The sequence below is a fragment of the Brettanomyces nanus genome, chromosome 1 (genome assembly GCF_011074865.1).
Source record: "Brettanomyces nanus chromosome 1, complete sequence".
Classification (NCBI taxonomy): Eukaryota; Fungi; Ascomycota; class Pichiomycetes; order Pichiales; family Pichiaceae; genus Brettanomyces; species Brettanomyces nanus.
This window is the reverse complement of record NC_052374.1, coordinates 2273986-2290771: the sequence shown is the minus strand read 5'-3', so window position 1 is coordinate 2290771 and position 16786 is coordinate 2273986. Positions and strand designations below refer to the sequence as shown.

At 41.1% G+C, this 16786-nt stretch overlaps 10 protein-coding genes across 10 annotated transcripts; 4 read left to right on the top strand and 6 right to left on the bottom strand.

The window, feature by feature from the left end:
- Positions 1-68: 68 nt before the first annotated feature.
- FOA43_001059 (uncharacterized protein) lies at positions 69-521 on the top strand (the record flags this gene model as incomplete). The annotated part of the gene is made up of 1 exon (XM_038921383.1): positions 69-521. The coding sequence occupies one exon, from the start codon at positions 69-71 to the stop codon at positions 519-521; it is 453 nt and encodes a 150-aa protein (XP_038777311.1).
- Positions 522-568: 47 nt separating this feature from the next.
- FOA43_001058 (uncharacterized protein) lies at positions 569-1360 on the bottom strand (the record flags this gene model as incomplete). The annotated part of the gene is made up of 1 exon (XM_038921382.1): positions 569-1360. The coding sequence occupies one exon, from the start codon at positions 1358-1360 to the stop codon at positions 569-571; it is 792 nt and encodes a 263-aa protein (XP_038777310.1).
- A 271-nt stretch (positions 1361-1631) lies between these two features.
- FOA43_001057 (uncharacterized protein) lies at positions 1632-3112 on the top strand (the record flags this gene model as incomplete). The annotated part of the gene is made up of 2 exons (XM_038921381.1): positions 1632-1635; positions 1746-3112. 2 exons carry the CDS (start codon positions 1632-1634, stop codon positions 3110-3112), a joined length of 1371 nt encoding a protein of 456 aa, XP_038777309.1.
- A 35-nt stretch (positions 3113-3147) lies between these two features.
- Positions 3148-3588, bottom strand: FOA43_001056 (uncharacterized protein; the record flags this gene model as incomplete). Its single annotated transcript, XM_038921380.1, has 1 exon — positions 3148-3588. The coding sequence occupies one exon, from the start codon at positions 3586-3588 to the stop codon at positions 3148-3150; it is 441 nt and encodes a 146-aa protein (XP_038777308.1).
- A 152-nt stretch (positions 3589-3740) lies between these two features.
- On the bottom strand, positions 3741-4460 carry FOA43_001055 (uncharacterized protein; the record flags this gene model as incomplete). The annotated part of the gene is made up of 1 exon (XM_038921379.1): positions 3741-4460. One exon carries the CDS (start codon positions 4458-4460, stop codon positions 3741-3743), a length of 720 nt encoding a protein of 239 aa, XP_038777307.1.
- Positions 4461-4903: 443 nt separating this feature from the next.
- Positions 4904-6484, top strand: FOA43_001054 (uncharacterized protein; the record flags this gene model as incomplete). The annotated part of the gene is made up of 1 exon (XM_038921378.1): positions 4904-6484. The coding sequence occupies one exon, from the start codon at positions 4904-4906 to the stop codon at positions 6482-6484; it is 1581 nt and encodes a 526-aa protein (XP_038777306.1).
- Positions 6485-7527: 1043 nt separating this feature from the next.
- Positions 7528-10232, bottom strand: FOA43_001053 (uncharacterized protein; the record flags this gene model as incomplete). Its single annotated transcript, XM_038921377.1, has 2 exons — positions 7528-10157; positions 10190-10232. 2 exons carry the CDS (start codon positions 10230-10232, stop codon positions 7528-7530), a joined length of 2673 nt encoding a protein of 890 aa, XP_038777305.1.
- Positions 10233-10552: 320 nt separating this feature from the next.
- On the top strand, positions 10553-12018 carry FOA43_001052 (uncharacterized protein; the record flags this gene model as incomplete). Its single annotated transcript, XM_038921376.1, has 2 exons — positions 10553-10583; positions 10643-12018. 2 exons carry the CDS (start codon positions 10553-10555, stop codon positions 12016-12018), a joined length of 1407 nt encoding a protein of 468 aa, XP_038777304.1.
- A 476-nt stretch (positions 12019-12494) lies between these two features.
- Positions 12495-14730, bottom strand: FOA43_001051 (uncharacterized protein; the record flags this gene model as incomplete). Its single annotated transcript, XM_038921375.1, has 2 exons — positions 12495-13204; positions 13503-14730. 2 exons carry the CDS (start codon positions 14728-14730, stop codon positions 12495-12497), a joined length of 1938 nt encoding a protein of 645 aa, XP_038777303.1.
- Positions 14731-14945: 215 nt separating this feature from the next.
- FOA43_001050 (uncharacterized protein) lies at positions 14946-16469 on the bottom strand (the record flags this gene model as incomplete). Its single annotated transcript, XM_038921374.1, has 1 exon — positions 14946-16469. One exon carries the CDS (start codon positions 16467-16469, stop codon positions 14946-14948), a length of 1524 nt encoding a protein of 507 aa, XP_038777302.1.
- Between the last annotated feature and the right edge of the window lie 317 nt (positions 16470-16786).

Sequence of the window (16786 nt, the reverse complement as noted above, 5' to 3'; positions counted from 1 at the left end):
ATGTCACCATTGTTCCAAAACAAGAGAAAAAAGCAAAAGAACAACTTTTGAAGCTCGGCTTGCGGCCAATGAAGGCTGTCACTAGAGTCACCTTCAAAAAGAAGGGTAACTTCATCTTGGCAATTGAACATCCTGATGTTTACAAGACCCAAGGTGGTTCATATGTTGTTTTTGGTGAAGCTAAGGTTGAGGACCTCAACAAGAGATATGCCGAAGCTATGGCTGCTCAGAAGGTTGCTCAAGAAGCTGCTAAACAAGGTGAAGAAGCAGAGAAGCTTACTGCTTCAGGTTCTGCTGCCGAAGCCATCACTGAAGATTTGAAGAAGGCTTCTTTGGAAGATGATGGAGATGAAAAGAAGGACGATGAAGACGATGAAAAGGAGGAAGATGCTACTGGTTTAGAAGCCGGCGACATAGATGTTATTGTTGAACAGACCAACGTGTCTAGAAACAAGGCCATTAAGGCTTTGAGAGAGCACAAGGGTGATGTTGTTAATGCTATTATGTCTTTAACACAATGATTATTTAGCTGAATATATCTAGTTAGAAGTGCGTACTACCACGTGACCTAATCGGTAGAATTTGTACTTGCGCCGTCCTGAACTATTCCCAATTCAGGTAAGTGATTGTCTAATGGCTCTTCTATTTCTGCCGGCGACTTCGTTGCAGTCACATCCTTCACCTCGGATCCATTCAGCCATCCACATCTAGGACATATATACTTCACATTTACCTCTCCAGGTGGCGCTAGTCCATTATGCTGCAGACACTTCTCGCAAATCAATGCATACCTTCTGTCCGAACTCATCTCATCTTGCCCCATCATTAAATCCATTAATCCTCCGTACACGTGACTAGAATCACGATTAGGATCATTTTCTATCTTCTTCAAATATTCCTGTCTTTTCAACTCATTCTGTTTCACCTCTTTCTCTAACTCTTCAATGTCATCGCCGTTCGAGTATCTCACCAACATATCCTTCGTCCGGTTGAAGTTTGTCTTTTCCTTTAACAACGCCAACTTTTCACTGTGCCTCTCTTTCAATCCCTCAATATGACGCTCTTTAGCACTGATTATATAATCAAGCAAATGCCTTTCCATATAGATGAAACAACCAATTGCCATAGCAATGGCCATGGCAAAGCTCACTACCTTTAAGTTCTTGTACCGATTCCTCATATAAATGTATCCCAAGTATATCACATAGCCGGAAATCAGATATATAGGCAACTGCCTCATATACTGGCTCTTCTTCGTTTTCCACACCCGTAACTGTCGCTCATTTCTAGTGATTTCCACCGATAATTTCCGGAGCTCTTTCTCGAACGTATCGGGATCAAATTTAGATTTAAAGAACATTTTCTACTCACGGATGATGGAGACAACTCTGAAAAAGTGATGGTTGCCTACCTTTCATGAATCGATGTCCTGGCCGCACGCTACAAAATTCGATTCTCTCATCTCTTTTTTTTTTTCTCGGGCGGTGCTTATTATTTTTCAAGCGATTGCGATCAGGAGGTAAATGGGTGATGGCCAAGCTGTCAACTTTCCCTTTGTTTCTTCTTTTCTGCAAAGGTAATGCGATCGGACCAGTATACGAATGGGTCTTTTAGACCTTACATTCATCGGGATGAGTTTGATCAGATTTACCCGGTTTCCTTCAGACAATACGAGGGAATAGTGGATAACTCCACAGGGCAACCCATCTCTGCCAACCTTCCAATCATATCACAAAGTGTAGCAGGACGATCCAATATGGGAATTGCAACATCTACGACTCGGGCGATTATTCGACCATTGGTTTCGGAGCCGTCGCTTAGCTATAAGAGAAATATCTACTCGGATTTAGAGTTTAAAGAGTATTTCGACTGGTCTAATATGAAGCAATTGCTCATATCTTTACTTCATTCCTTTGTTTCAAACTATAGCAAGCTGATTTTTTCTCAACCGCTCGAGATTTCAAAGCTTTTGTTGCAAGTGGGTTCGTTTAGCAGGTCACGTCATTCTTTGTTGAAGAGTTCCATTAATGATACTGGAGAATCTGACACCGATTCTGATGGTGCCTCGCAATATTTCGAGAGGGTAGACCCCCCGGAGAAAACTCCGGCTCCGGCATCACCTCTACGTAACTCGCAGATTGAAAGGTCTCCGAGAGTTTCTAGACATGCTCCAATTTCTTCTGGACCATCTGTTAAACGCAGGTCCGTGTCTGTAGTTCCATCCAATCGAATAGAACCAGACTCTCTTTATACGTTTGACGTCATCTCCAGCTTGATATCCCGAGAAGGTCCAAGGGGTATTTTGAAAGCAATCAATACTTCATTCCTAGTGAATACTCTCCAATATACCATTCAATCATGGATCAGCGGCTTTGTCTCGGGATTGTTAGGCATTCCAGATCCTCTTTTTGTCGAAATCAGCCATTCTCCGAACGCTAATCTCAGCCTTGGGCTCAGTGTTTTCAGTCATGTTATCACAAGTATGATACTTTCACAAATTGCTTTGATAAGGATGAAATTTATAGTGTCTACATCCACCAGAGGAGTTCGCTCGTTTCGGGAAATTATGGGTAAGCTGCCCCGGTTCTCTCTATTCAGGATACCGTCAGACTTACTACTCCCAAGCTTTATAACAAACCTCGTGAGGGCATTGGCTTATCACTATCCAGACTACTTGCTTACATGGACGTTGCAGATTAGTAAGTATAACAATCCGTACGTTTACAGTGCGTTCTCTTTGATTCTCCGGATCTTCGGCCTATTTATTAAGCTTCCGTTCGAGACTTTGTATAGCCGTGCACAGGTCCATTATCTCTTATACAGCGAGAAGATTCCAGCCGTAATGAGGGTGAAAGAGGATGATATGTGTGTGAAATTTGGAGGCTACTATGGCTACTTGTCCACGCTATACTATATTGTGGCTGGAACAAGACCCGTTGACTATGGAAAGGACATCAATTTGGAAGTAGAAGACTCAGACGATCTCAACAAAGGGTTTGGTGCCATTTTCAGAGGCTGGCAAATTGGATTGGTGCGGCTGGCTTCCCGGTTTACACTCAACTTGTTGGCTAACGAGGCCGATGACAGTAGCCTAACAGAGGAGCAGCTATAAGAGATGATATGAATTATTGTATATATTAACTAGGGCTAATTTTCTTGTGCATATTTCCTCAGTATATCGCTGAATTCGAGTAGTACAGCTTTCGTTGACAAGTCGTCGAGCTGTCCGTTTTCCCAGGTCTCGGCTAGCTGGTTAAGTCCTCGAATCAGAAATCGTGTAAGGTTTTTATTGAGGAACCTTCGTAGTTCAGACCCATCGATGATCTCCTCGACGGGTCTGTTGATTTTGACGTCGTGTGCTGTCGAAGGTTCAAGTTTGAGCTGCGGAATTGGTTGGGGAGTCGGCGACTCTGTCTTGAGTTTCTTTTGAGCAGGTAACGATGGAGCAGAAAGTTCGTGTTTTAGAGGAGTTTCAGAGGTTTCAGAGATCTCCCGATTAGCACTACTTTCTTTGCTCTTCTCCGGATCTTCGGAGGCCTTAGAATCGCAAGGGATCTCAGCAGATGCCTCAGATGCCTCAGTTGCCATGTTGCTGTCCGTATTTGGCCCCATATCAGTTTGAAAAAAGAAGAGAGTGAAAAATTTAGAGCCTCGAGGACTCGACGCGAAATTATTAAGTAGATTTATAGTTTACATTCAGTTTACAGTATGGTATAATATACAAGAGGACCAGATCAAAGTCAGGAATGCTTAGCATTCGTAGCAGCAACCGCCAACTCTTTTCTCATATCCCTCCACAAATAGCTTATTCCCTTATGACTCCTAAACTCGTCCATTATCCTTGTCACCGCTGCCTCATCCAATTTCGGACTAGTCTCAACAATACGGTATTGGTTCGGATCCAGCACAAAATACACCTCCCGTTCGAAATCATCCGGGTCAACATTATTGAATATGAAACTGATTTGATTGTTTTCACCTCCTGTTTCTATTCGCATACCTAATAGCTCTTCGTACTGAAACGTTCTATCATCAATGATTGTCCTTTGATTCGTTAGCGTATTCCTTTCCTCGGTAACTTCTTTCAACCTCTTTTCGATTTCTTCATCAACCTTGTCGATATCTAGTTGGAATTTGCTCGTTTGTTCGATTAGTTGCTCCTCTTGTACTTTCATCTCTTTCACTTTCATGGACGAGTTGTCTCGGTCTTGTATTTCCTTGCTAATCTCCTGTCGAAGCTGCTGCTCAAGTTTTTCAAAATCTCTTATCTTCTTATCCAACTCGCGTTCTTCATTGTTCAACTCTGCCAGTGCTTTCTCATAGGTCGCTCGCTTACTTATAAGAGTAGACTGTATATTTTTCAAATGCTCTTGAACTTTTACTCTTAATGAGTCCATCTGAGGTTTCAATTTCTCAAATTCTTCTATAGATTCTTCTAAACCATGTTTGGATCCTGCCATAACTTCGACCATTGAGCAGCTCAATTCATGCTTTTGTTTATACTCAAGCTTATTGCCATTCCATTTTCTTTTTCCTCTTTTTTTTTTCTTCTTACGTTTTCGCGACTCGTCCGCAAACGCGACTGAGATCGCATATCTATTACATAATCCAGTACTGTTCTATATTGGGCCAAGCGACAAGGACTTGGCGTTAAATAACGCTTTGACAACTGTATCCTTTTTTTATGTCTTCTTAACCAATGCATTCAATTCATCTAGTTAAAGATTCCTTACTTAATTTCTTTGATAATCTTGAAGTATCGTTCATTTTCATGGGCTGGGCTTTAGGCGACTATGTCTCCTTTGGAGTATTCGAGATTCGTCTTCTCTTCCAATTATTTTTCACTGCTTTACCGGTGATAAGAGTTCTAACATTAGGCTTGATTATGGTATATATTACCGATATGTTGTTTATTTCGCCTAAAAGAATCAAGGGAATACCCAACGTGTTCTCTAACATACCCATATACGGAAATCTATCCTTAATTTTTCCACCTGCTAAAAAATGGTCGGACTCTCCTTGCTTGAAGTTCTACCGTCTTTCACAAAAATACGGAGAGGTATTTCAAGTTAGATTTGGAAATCGATTGGTTGTTGTGGCCAATTCCTACGATTCTATAATAAAATTATGGTGCTGTAAAAGTGTTCGAGGAAACAATTCCAGGCCTATAAGCGAAACTTTCCATAACCAGCTTTCCAGAGAGGGAATCTATACTATAGGAACAACACCATTTGGCCCTGACTATCTGAAAATGCGTAAGTTTGTTTCATCAAATGTTCTCAATGGAAAGTCGGGAAAGGGTTATAATGGTGGAGTGATTAGTAGAGAAACAAATAGATTGATTCTAAAATTGGTTGCAAAAGCTACCAGAAAGGGTGAGAACGAAGACTATTTTATTTCGGATGATTTTATTCGAAAAGGTCAATACTTCCATCTTGCTGTTGCTTTAATACTTACCTATGGCTATCAGATTGACTATACAGCTTCTGAGAATAGGCTGGAGGCAGATGAAATTATCTACGTGGAAAACCAGATTACCAAAATCAGATCTCATGTACAGAACTTCCAGGATTTTTTGCCCAATCCATTTAGATTCTTATTGAATGTATTCTCAGGCAAGAATAGCTTTTCACGCAAACTCTATGAAAGAAGAAAAGTCTATCTTGAGAAGTATTTCAAATTCAGCAGAGAAAACATCACATATCCAAATTCGGCCGTCCGAAGGAGTCTCATGTATCATTATTTCATGGATGGTGAAAATTGCGTCAAGCGAGCTCAAATGGCCAGTATCTGTTTAACTATGGTTAGTGCAGGTTTGGACAACACTCCTTTGAATTTCAAATACGAATTACATCAGCTTTCTCACTCTCCTCATGTGTGCAAAAAAGCCTACAAAGAGTTAATGGATGGCTTTGAAAACGATCCTGTGAAGGCTTACCAAAATTGCCATAAGGAATTGAAATGCCAGTACATAGTTGCGATAGTCAAAGAAACACTCCGTCTCTTTACTGTACTACCGATGGCACTTCCAAGAGAGACCACTGAGCCAATTACCTATGGTACTGCTGTAATTCCTAAGGGAACATTACTTTTTATGAACAGCTGGGCAGGCAACCATGATCAAAATGCTATTTACAAGCCTATGGAGTTTATTCCAGAAAGGTTTCTCAGCTCTGATGATGATGGCAATGATACAAGCTCATCGCTTAAACATTTTGCCTTTGGGATTGGTTCCAGAATGTGCTTGGGCAATCATTTGGCTTTTCAGGAATTATACATATTGACATGTAAGTTCCTTCTTCTGTTTGAATTTCAGAATCCGGAAATGAACAAACTGAATCCCTTGGAACTCAATCAATTTCCCGAATCCATTGCCATCGAGCCTGAAATTTTCAATATTTGCCTAAAGTTGAGATCCAAAGAGTTCGTGAATCAGGCTATGGGACCCAGAGAAGTCAAGTTCGCAGATGATGTCACCATGTAAATCCCGATTTAAGTTTCCTCATTCAGATATGTCTCGCATACTGTTTTTCGCTCACGTCAAAACTGAAGCATCCATTATTATTCAGGCAAGTGAATATTCGGTCTTTCTCATCTTTTTTACAGCTACATAATTCCACAAAAGGAGAATAAAATAAATTAAAGAACACTCCAAACATTTCAATGCATCATTCATTGCATTCAATGCCTTCAATGGACCCACCTAAGGACATGCCTGATATGGATATGTGCGATATGTCCATGACCCTCAACGCAGGATACAAGAACCTATGTATTCTCTCATCAAACTGGCAAATTACCACCATTTACCAAATGGTGCTCTCTATGTTTGCCATAGTTCTCATTACCATGGGATACGAGCTCTTTAAAAGATGGGCCTCGACATTTGAGCGAAGATACAATACAATGGTTTCCAATGGAACGTGTACTACCAACCAACTACAGAGATTCAAACTAAAGAGTTCCATTATTTACGGAGCATCTGTGTTTTACTCCTTCACTATTATGTTACTATTCATGACGTTTAATATCTGGGTGATGCTTGCAGTGACATTAGGTGCCATACTGGGCCACTTTCTATTCACAACGGCAGGTTCCAACGGCAACTCTCTAGCCTGTCACTGAGCCAAAGTGCAGTATTGAATGAATTTCTTGACGAGTCTATCTAAATCCTTCTTATATAATCATCAAGACATAAAGATATCTCCGTCCTCTTTCTCGGACCTGAAGTTACCAAATTCCTCAATGTTCGGAGATTCGGGTATTCTGATCTAAATAAAGGTCCCAAGCGTAGCGATAGCCAAGTTCTTGCCAAAGTCCACATTCCGTGTGATAAATACGTTTCTCTTATCTTTGCAAATCCGGGATATGCCAATAGAGAACCCATAAACCTGCGAAGATCCACCACTCTGACAATACCCTGATAGTCCAGGGGCCGGGAGTCCTGCGCTTGCCACTAGAAGGAAACTTGTCAATATGATATGCGGTAATGCTACACCCAGTCACACATACAATAATATCCCACATTCAGAGTGTAATAGCCCAGTCCTTGTTGATGGACACGGCCGGATTTCGAATAATATTGTAACCATTCTCTTCAATCAAATCTACAGCCCATCGCTGTTCTCCTTGTTGTACAGTGACGCTATTTCCTGTTGCGTTGCAATTAATGAGAATGATTCTTTCCACTCTAACGCTGTCTAAAGTACTCGTAAACAATCCATTTCCACTTCCACCTACAACCTTACTCTGGATCCTACTGCCCCTCTCAACGCTCATTTCTAATTCTAAGTAGTCACCATTGTCTCGGTAACCAAAGCTTTCACCATCGTCAACATACAATTGTCCTTTTGCGTTGCCGTTTTCATCCGTAGCAAAGTATAATGTATAAGGATCGTAAGTCATCAACTTGGCCGAGCGCCTGTATCTTTCTTTGGTTGGAATCATTGATCCTTCTCTTAGATACACAGGAACCTCGTTTAATGCCGCCCGAATTCCATCGTGGTATCCCTCCCCCTGTAACGTTTCTGTGAAATTGAAAAAGTTATAGTATTTCCGGTCATCAGGCAAATACATGCTGACACTTGTTTGATTCTGAGCCATGATTGGCTTGACTAGTAAATTTTCCAGGAAGAACTCGTCATCAATGCTATACGTACCGGGATTTTCTGGTCTATCGTAGAAAAGTGGCTTTAAAATAGGCATTCCGCTCTTATAGCTCTTGCGAAATTGCGTGTACAACAACGGCATCAATTTATAACGAAGCAACAATGCCTCCCTGATATAACTCTGATAAGGTTGTTCAATAAGGTAAGGCTCTCTTCGTCTTGAGTCAATATGAGAATGAGCTCGAAAAAATGGATACCATATACCAGTTTGATACCATCTGACTAGTAGTTCCGAGTCTGGATTGTGGAAAAAGCCCCCTACGTCTGCTCCTGCAAAAGGGAAGCCGGCAACATTCATGGTGAGACACATGCGTATAGACTCTCTCAAGTACTCCCATTTGGCAATGTTATCCCCGGTCCACATGGCACAGGTTCGCTGCGAGCCAGCAAAAAATGACCTAGTAAGAACAAATGGACGAATAGAGGGATTTCGTGCCACCAAAGAGCGATAGGTAGCTTCATGGTAGGTCAAACCAAATAAATTATGCACAGAACGATGCTCCCAGTTGCCATAGTGAAGCAAATCCTTTGGGGCACTCGTTTCCGGACCATTGAAAATCGATGGCTCGTTCATGTCGTTCCACAAATGAACATTCGTTGAGTATCCTAGAAGATTGGAGCCGTTACTAAATAGCTCTTCCCAGTATTCTTGGGAATTTGGATTAAGGGTATCGATCCAAACAGATTCTCCAGGCCAACAGTGTCCCTTGTATGCATCTTTGCCATCAGAATTGCGTATGGCTATACCCCTTTTCATTAATTGGTCACTTATCTCATAGCCTGTCTTAAAGTGAGGATCCACAATGACAACTAACTTTTTACCGGTTTCATTCAACTTGGCTTCCATTCTTTCAGGTTCAGGAAACATATCCGGTTTCCATGTGAAATATTTCTTACCATCGGCATAATCAATATCCAACCAGATGGCATCGCATGGAATTTCATGCTCATCAAATGAGTTTGCTACACTTAAAACGTCCTTTTCATCATTGTAGTTCCATCGGGATTGATGATAACCTAAGGAGAAAATATTAGGCAGCTCCACATAACCGGTGAGAGCACCATAGCATGAACTGACCTCACTAGGAGTGTCTTTGGCTATAAGTATCACGTCCAGAATTCCATTCTCGGACATCCAATGAGTCGAAACAGAAGAAAAATCTACTCCTTCAATCGGATCAATCGCCTTATCGTCTACATATGAAAGTGCAGTTTTCGTTATATCGACATAAGTATCTGCACTGTTGACCCAGAAAATACCAACACTGGCTTCAGGTTTAACACCCACCATAAACGGAATCGATCCGTACATCGGATATTTTGATTGAACAGGATACTCAAAGATGTCGACATTGAACAATCTGTAAGGCTCTGTATCAGATGTATCCTTTAAAGAAAGCGAATCTGCATGCTCAGGAATACCATAAACATGAGAAAAACCTATCAAATCAATATCTGCAGCAACAGATTCTGGTCCGAAGGGTAAAGTGTCTCCTTTAGAGTCCTTAAACTCGTCATTGTAAGCGTCAAATGTAGATTCTTCAGGTAAAACATCTCTAGAATCCTCTTTTTCCTCACTTTTGCGGGATCTATAATGCTCCACATTGAGTAAGTTACCTTCATTAAGAACCAATTGAAGCACATTTCTGTAAAACAAATTGATCTTAAATGGATAAAGAAATATTTCAGCTTTATATTGATGATCATTATCATGTCCATACTGTAAAGAAAGCATATCACTCTGCAAAGAGTGCTTGAATGCAATGTTTTGAGGGCTTTCCTTAAATGCCCAGTAACTGGTTTCATTATATCGTGTTTCAGTGACAGGGGAAGTGATATTTCCGGCAATTGAAAGCTGTCGATCGATCTCATCAACCTGCACACGAAGAGAGTAGTCAGTTATAACAGATATATTGAGAGCTAGATCAATATAGGTACCGTCATTGAGCTCTTTGAGTAATACAGCATTCACCTTACCCAAATGATCATCTATTTGAAAACTCTGTAAATCAATTGAGTACCTTGAATGATAGTTAGAGCCTTGCTGAGAAATCTGAGAGGCATAATGTCTATTTCTATGACAAAAGCCAGATTGATCGCATTTTTTAAATAAAAAATCCTTCACTGCCAAAGAAGGTAAGCAGAAGAGTAAGCAGACAAAAAAAAAGAACATTCCAAGACAGGTGGCCACCAAAATAATGAAAAGAATGGTGTGAACAAGATAAATGGATGATGGTTTTTTTCCAAGGCTTCAGCTTCAAAATGGATCGGTGAAAAATCGCGATGACAAAAAGAAATAAGATTCAACGGAAATACATATTTACGTGTATTTACATATACGTTGTTTGTCTCTTTGTTCGTCTTTTAGTCCTTTTTCTTTGTCAATGCCCGGTGAAATAATTACGATTCAAGCTGGTAAGTATCAAATATGAGTGATATGCCACCAATTTTTTTAGTTTACTAACAAACTTCAGGCCAATGCGGTAATCAGGTTGGCCAACAGTTTTGGCAGCAGATGTGTGAAGAACACAAGATTCAGATGGATGGAGAACCCAATAAGGAGAATTTGACGTTTAATGATTGCCCTGGTGTTTTTTTTAGGAGCAGTAGCACTGGAAGATATACTCCACGTGCCATACTTATCGATCTGGAGCCACGAGTGATACATAGTATTAGACAGCAGACTAACGACAGATTCTTTGATCCCAAAGATATATATGTGGCATCAGAAGGAGGAGGCGCCGCAAATAGATGGGCCGAGGGATATATGAATGCTGTCCGAAATAAGGAGGAGATTATGGACATGATTAACAGAGAAATTGATAGCTGTGACAACTTTGAAGGATTCCAACTGGTACACTCTGTTGCAGGAGGTACCGGCTCTGGATTTGGTTCACTGCTTCTTGAAGAGCTAAGCGATCGATTTTCAAAGAAGTTAGTTCAAACATACTCAGTCTTTGGCGCATCAGAGGTTGTTGTAGAGCCATACAATACGGTTCTCACTCTAAAACGGTTGATTCAAAATTCAGATGCCAACATTATTGTAGACAATAGTTCCTTGACGAACATAGTCTCAAAGAATTTACGCGTTTTGAGCCCATCCTACTCAGACACCAACAGTCTAATTTCAAAAGTGATGTGTGGAGCTACTAGTTCTATCAGATTTCCTCTTAGTATGTGTTCCAGTCTGACAAGTATTCTCTCCGCACTTATCCCGACACCTGAATTGCACTTTCTAATTCCTAGCTTCACTCCTTTGGCAAACGTGTTTCGAGGAAACACAGCATACGACGTTCTACTAGAAGTTTTGGACAGGAAACTTCGAATGTGTGGTTATAATGAACCCAACGAAGTGTCCTTCTCATTACTTGAGGTACTCTTTGGGTCAGAAAATGCACTAACTATGCAGTCGGACTCGATTGAGAAGGCAAAAGACAAAGTAAGAGAAAGAGTGAACTTTGCACCTTGGTGCACCGCCTCTCAAGTAGTACTATCTCAAACCAATGATTCACTATCAACCGACGAGATTGTTCACTGTTTGATGCTAGCAAATTCAACTGCTTCATTACCGGTTCTTCGTAAAGTATTGACACAATTTGACCAGCTAATGCGCAGAAGCGCATTCTTGAACAACTATGTAAACAGCGACTATGATACAGAAATCGGGAGTATCATGGATGAATTTACAGATAGCCGAGAGGTTCTTCTGGACCAGATTGATGAGTATGAGCGGAGTAAAAGTATCGATTACATGGATTTAGATATGAACGAGCCTAGTGTCGGGAACAATGTGGCGAACCCAGAGAAGGCGGCAAACGCAAAGAATGCGGACGATGTTCAAATGGAGTAGGGCTATATATTGTAAGTCTTTTACAGAATTATTAGTGCATGATATGTTAGCCAATAGACACCAATACAAGTCAGTGAGAACGAAGCACTATTGACAGAGGCTGCTGGCATTAGTGCCTTAGGCTTCATTTTATGATCCCAATGGATTTTGGGTGCATCTTCGTTGTTGATATAAGAAAGCACTCGATGCTAAGTCGGTTTTGATTTCCTCATACTGGGGGAAGTTCTGGCAAGTGATCGATTTCGGCTTTCTTGAGGCTTGAGCTAGGTATCCTATATTCTTTGCTTTGGGTATTTTTGAATCATACATTACCATTTATCTGGCCGACAGGTGTGATGACTTCAACGTAATCTGCGTCGCTTCTTTACTTTCTGTCGTTAATACTGTCCTTTTAGCACTGGAAAAATTGAAACAGTTAGTTCTTTAATCCTAATTATATATACCTAATCCTTAGGTTACCCTCAGTAGTCACTTACCTAATAACCCACAATACTCTCCGATGTAACTAAACTACCCTCATCCCAAAACTTCTCCACAGATTTCTTCTCTATAAGGTTCCTCAAAAACATCGGAATGTACTTGTCAAGACATGGGTTGTTCATCATTTTAGAGCTACTCATTGAAGCACAGGATAATGCAGCACGTGACTCAACTGATGATCGTCTTCGTTCTTTAATACTGCATTTCAAGTACTGGGAAAAATCACTCAAAACCTGCTTGATCACTATTATATCGTCCTCTCCGTAACCTCGTATTATACAATCCCCATAATACTTGTCGATTGAAGTGCAAATGCCAATCCTATTAACACCTCGCTCAGCAAAAGTCCACGTCTTGATCAAATCACGTGCTTCAGAATCACGCATTCGCCCACTATCTGCTTGAACCAGCTCTGACACCAGCACATTGACCTGATCTCTTCGCCATCGTTCAATTCGTTCGTTTGTTATATTACGACGCTCTTTTATATCCTGCTGGTCTCTGAATTCGGTGAAATCGTCCAAATGATCCACTATAGACTCGTCATCGAAACTAAGGATCTCTGAGCATTGCTGATTTTGCTCAGGTTGTGCCCCAAACAAAACCCATTCACTTTCTTCACTAGATAATGCCTGAGGAGACAAGAGCAAGTCATAAGCTTCGTCACCTTGGCTTGCATGCGGCTCCTCTACACAAGATGCAGATCCTATAGACCCCCGATATGAGTTGGAAGACTGTAATTGGCTCAAAACCAAACCGTTTCTTTGTACGCTTAGGTGAGGAAGCTGAAAAGACATAAATAACAAAGGTTTGATTTGATATATGGATACTAAGCCTGAAAGCAACTCCGATAAGGAGGCGAAGGAAATTCAATTAAAGATCGCATTAGCGATTAGATTAAGATTAGATTAGCAATTACATCAGCAATTACATCAGCAAATTAACTCGTATTATATTAGTATTATAGCATCAAACATTAAGAGATTTTGCAGTCTAAATCTCACTGATAAAGGTGGTCTCACTATAACCGTAACCATCTTCATTAATCACCTGCTCTCCGTTCACTTTAACTAGCAAATTCATTGTGTTACTGAACTGATAGATAAATGGCTTAGTTCCTGCGGCAGCAGAAACAATATTCTTGACAAACTGGGGGATTTCGCTCATGACATCCACTCTTTCGGACATTCTTTTTAAATCAGCAGATATAACTGCCACTGTCTCTACACCGTCTTCATCGACTCCCTTCAAAGTGTAGGAAACCTTCCGAGGAACCATCCATCCGCAGTATTCATCTTTGAAAGTGTCCAAATGCTCTGTCTTGTTATCCAAAGAACACAGAACCACTTTACCCTCCTTATCCACTATCATGGCCGTACTTACCGTAGTTCTATTATACGAAGGAGGAGTGGTGAACTCCATTAAAACAACAGAATACTCGGGAGACTGATAATTGAGGAAATCCCACGAAGCTGCTGCGTGCTGAGGTTTCATACCTTGCAAAGCCATCACATACATTCCTAATGCATCCGTAAGCTTAGCTGATTCCTCTTTAATCAGAAGCTTGGCATCTGTGGAATCAAGCTCCAAATATTCACCGGATTCTGACTGTTCATCCAATTCCGGCTGTCTATATTCTCTAGTAACGATTTCACCACTCACATGACATCTTGGCCAAAAAATATGTCTCATAGAACCCCAAGGATTCTCTGGATCTAACCCATAGTACGTTGTTCCATCCTTGCCAAACTTGATACCTTGACCGATGTGAACAAGTTTCAAATCAATCACCTCAGACCGCAGGTTCACGCTGGAATTGATCGTGTACGTGGTACCATCCTCACTTAAAACGATACTCAAATCATCGGCAAAGAAATCAGTGCCATTGTCTATATGAAAATTGTTCAAATGGGTCGAAGTCCAAACGTATTTCTCAGGTTCTTCCTTTTTGAAAATCTTGAACGTAAACTGTGCAGTCGTGTGCAACCCAACCATATTGGAATGAATGATCTGAGCAAAACCAGACCAAATCTCGTCTTCGAAATAAAACACCTGTGTTTCTACGTTGGTGTATTCTGGAGCCCGGAAGTGCATTTCCTCTCTTGTTAGATCCGAATAGCACTTTTCTCCCTCTTTCAAGTCCGAACCAACTGGACGAATAGAATCCGGACCGTATTCAGGTTCCGCAGTACCTGCTACAACGGATAAGCCCGTTTGAACAAGCCTCCACATATTATGCAATACTTGGAGAGAGAAGAAGAAGGAAGGGCAAACTCGGATGGAACAGAAATGAAACAATTTTTTTTCTTCCCTGTTCGTTATTGTTGATTACATCAGCAACTACATAAAAAAAGATAGACATGTAACTGAACGCATTATGCAAGAATAGGAAAGATATAAAGCGGCCAGATATGGTACCAGCTACCGACAGCCCGGCTTTTTAAGTGTCATAGAAAGGTGTGTTCATCTTCATCCTCTTCTGTACTTTCCTTATAGTCAGTATCGTCTTCATCGTCACTTTCATCACCATCATCTTGATCATTAGTGTGATTATCATCATCAGCATCGTCGTCATCAATGTCGTCATCATCATCATCATCATAAACCAAAGAAGCATCAAAATATAACGAAGGATTCAAGGCACTGATATCGCAGCTCTTGGCCTCTCCGTCCAATAAAATCTCGCTAACCAATAGACCTGTGGCAGGAGCATTATTGATACCCCAGCAAGAATGACCTGATGCCAAAATCAAGTTTGCCACATTAGTTTCTCCGATTAAAGGACCAGAAGAAGAAGGAATGTCCAAAACAGGTAGATAGCAGGCCTGACGTTTCATCACATGACCATGAGCCAAATTACTACTGATTTGAGACACGTAGTTAAATAACTGATCGCATTTCTCGGTAACAACTTCCACATCATCGGTAGTGTCGGGAATAAGAACGCTGGAATCGCCTTCTCCACAAACGTAGACTTCGTCTTTACGAGAATATATTTCCGGACTGACAAACTTGTGTTCACCCAGACTCAACTCTGTAAACACAGCATGAGGAGTGATTTCAGACATTTGTTGAGGTTTTATGAGGATGGAATGAGCTCTTAAACCGGATATAGGACAGTCAGGAAGAATCTTACTGGTCCATGGACCAATTGACATTATCACCTTATCTCCCAGAAGTTCTACCTTCTCATTGGACGAGTCATCGTACTCTGCCCTTGCACTAGAAGGTCTGTAGATGACACCTTCACATTCCCCAGAGTCCTCATCCATAATAATATCTTCTGCCTTTCCTATAATTAGCTCGACGCTACCTGTTTCCAGACATTTTTGAAGCAAGAACGTGGTAAATTGATACGGATGAACCTGAGCGGTAGTCGTTTCATCTCCTAACATACTCCATTCTTTAATGACACCAGAGTTGATCCATGTTAAAGTTCCTGGTATATCAGTAGAGTTAGACTTGGATTCCACCTCGTCTAAGTTCTTTTTGTTAGCAAGAGACAAACCACGAGATGGTGCTGGACGAGAGGAGGTCACGTGACTATTCTCGGTCTGTTTGCCAGCCTCGGCCGCCGCCTTGGCAACCCCTTTGGCACTAATATCACCCTCAATACTAATAGTCGTCAACCTACGATAGCCCCACTCCTTTTCTCCATTATACTCCTTAGCCAAGTCCTGGTGGAGCTTGAAACTTAAAGGAACAATTTGCTGGGGGAAAGCCCACAGGGCTAAGAGACCACCAGCCTTACCCGAAGCGCCACCTGCAACTCTTTTGCTCTCTAAAATAGTAATGTATTGTTTTTTGGAATCGAATTTTGGATGGTGCGTAATATAATACGCAATACAGACACCTATAATGCCTGCTCCAACTATGATAAAATGGGTCTTACCCTCGGACTTCCCAGACGGGACGGACGAATAGGTGAGAAAGTCGAGATCCTCAGGCGGCTGCTGCTTTTCAGACACCATGGATGATTAGAAGTTTATGCTTTCAGAAAAGAAGTGTGTCAACCTTTAGAGCAAGAATGCCCCGAAATCAAGACTGGCCTGTTATGTAATAATTTACTCAATATGAATGTCACCTAACAATCATACGGCCGTAAAATTTTTTTATGTGCCTCTCCTGTTTTTTTAAGCGGGGGAATGGTAGAACTTCCGATGGGATGTGGGGGTAGTCTGATTGATACACACAAAGTGGGCCGACCCATCGGTGATGTTAAAAAAATATACATCCCTACACCAAAGATCCACTTGGACTTCATTTTCTTCATCTCTTTTGTTCATAC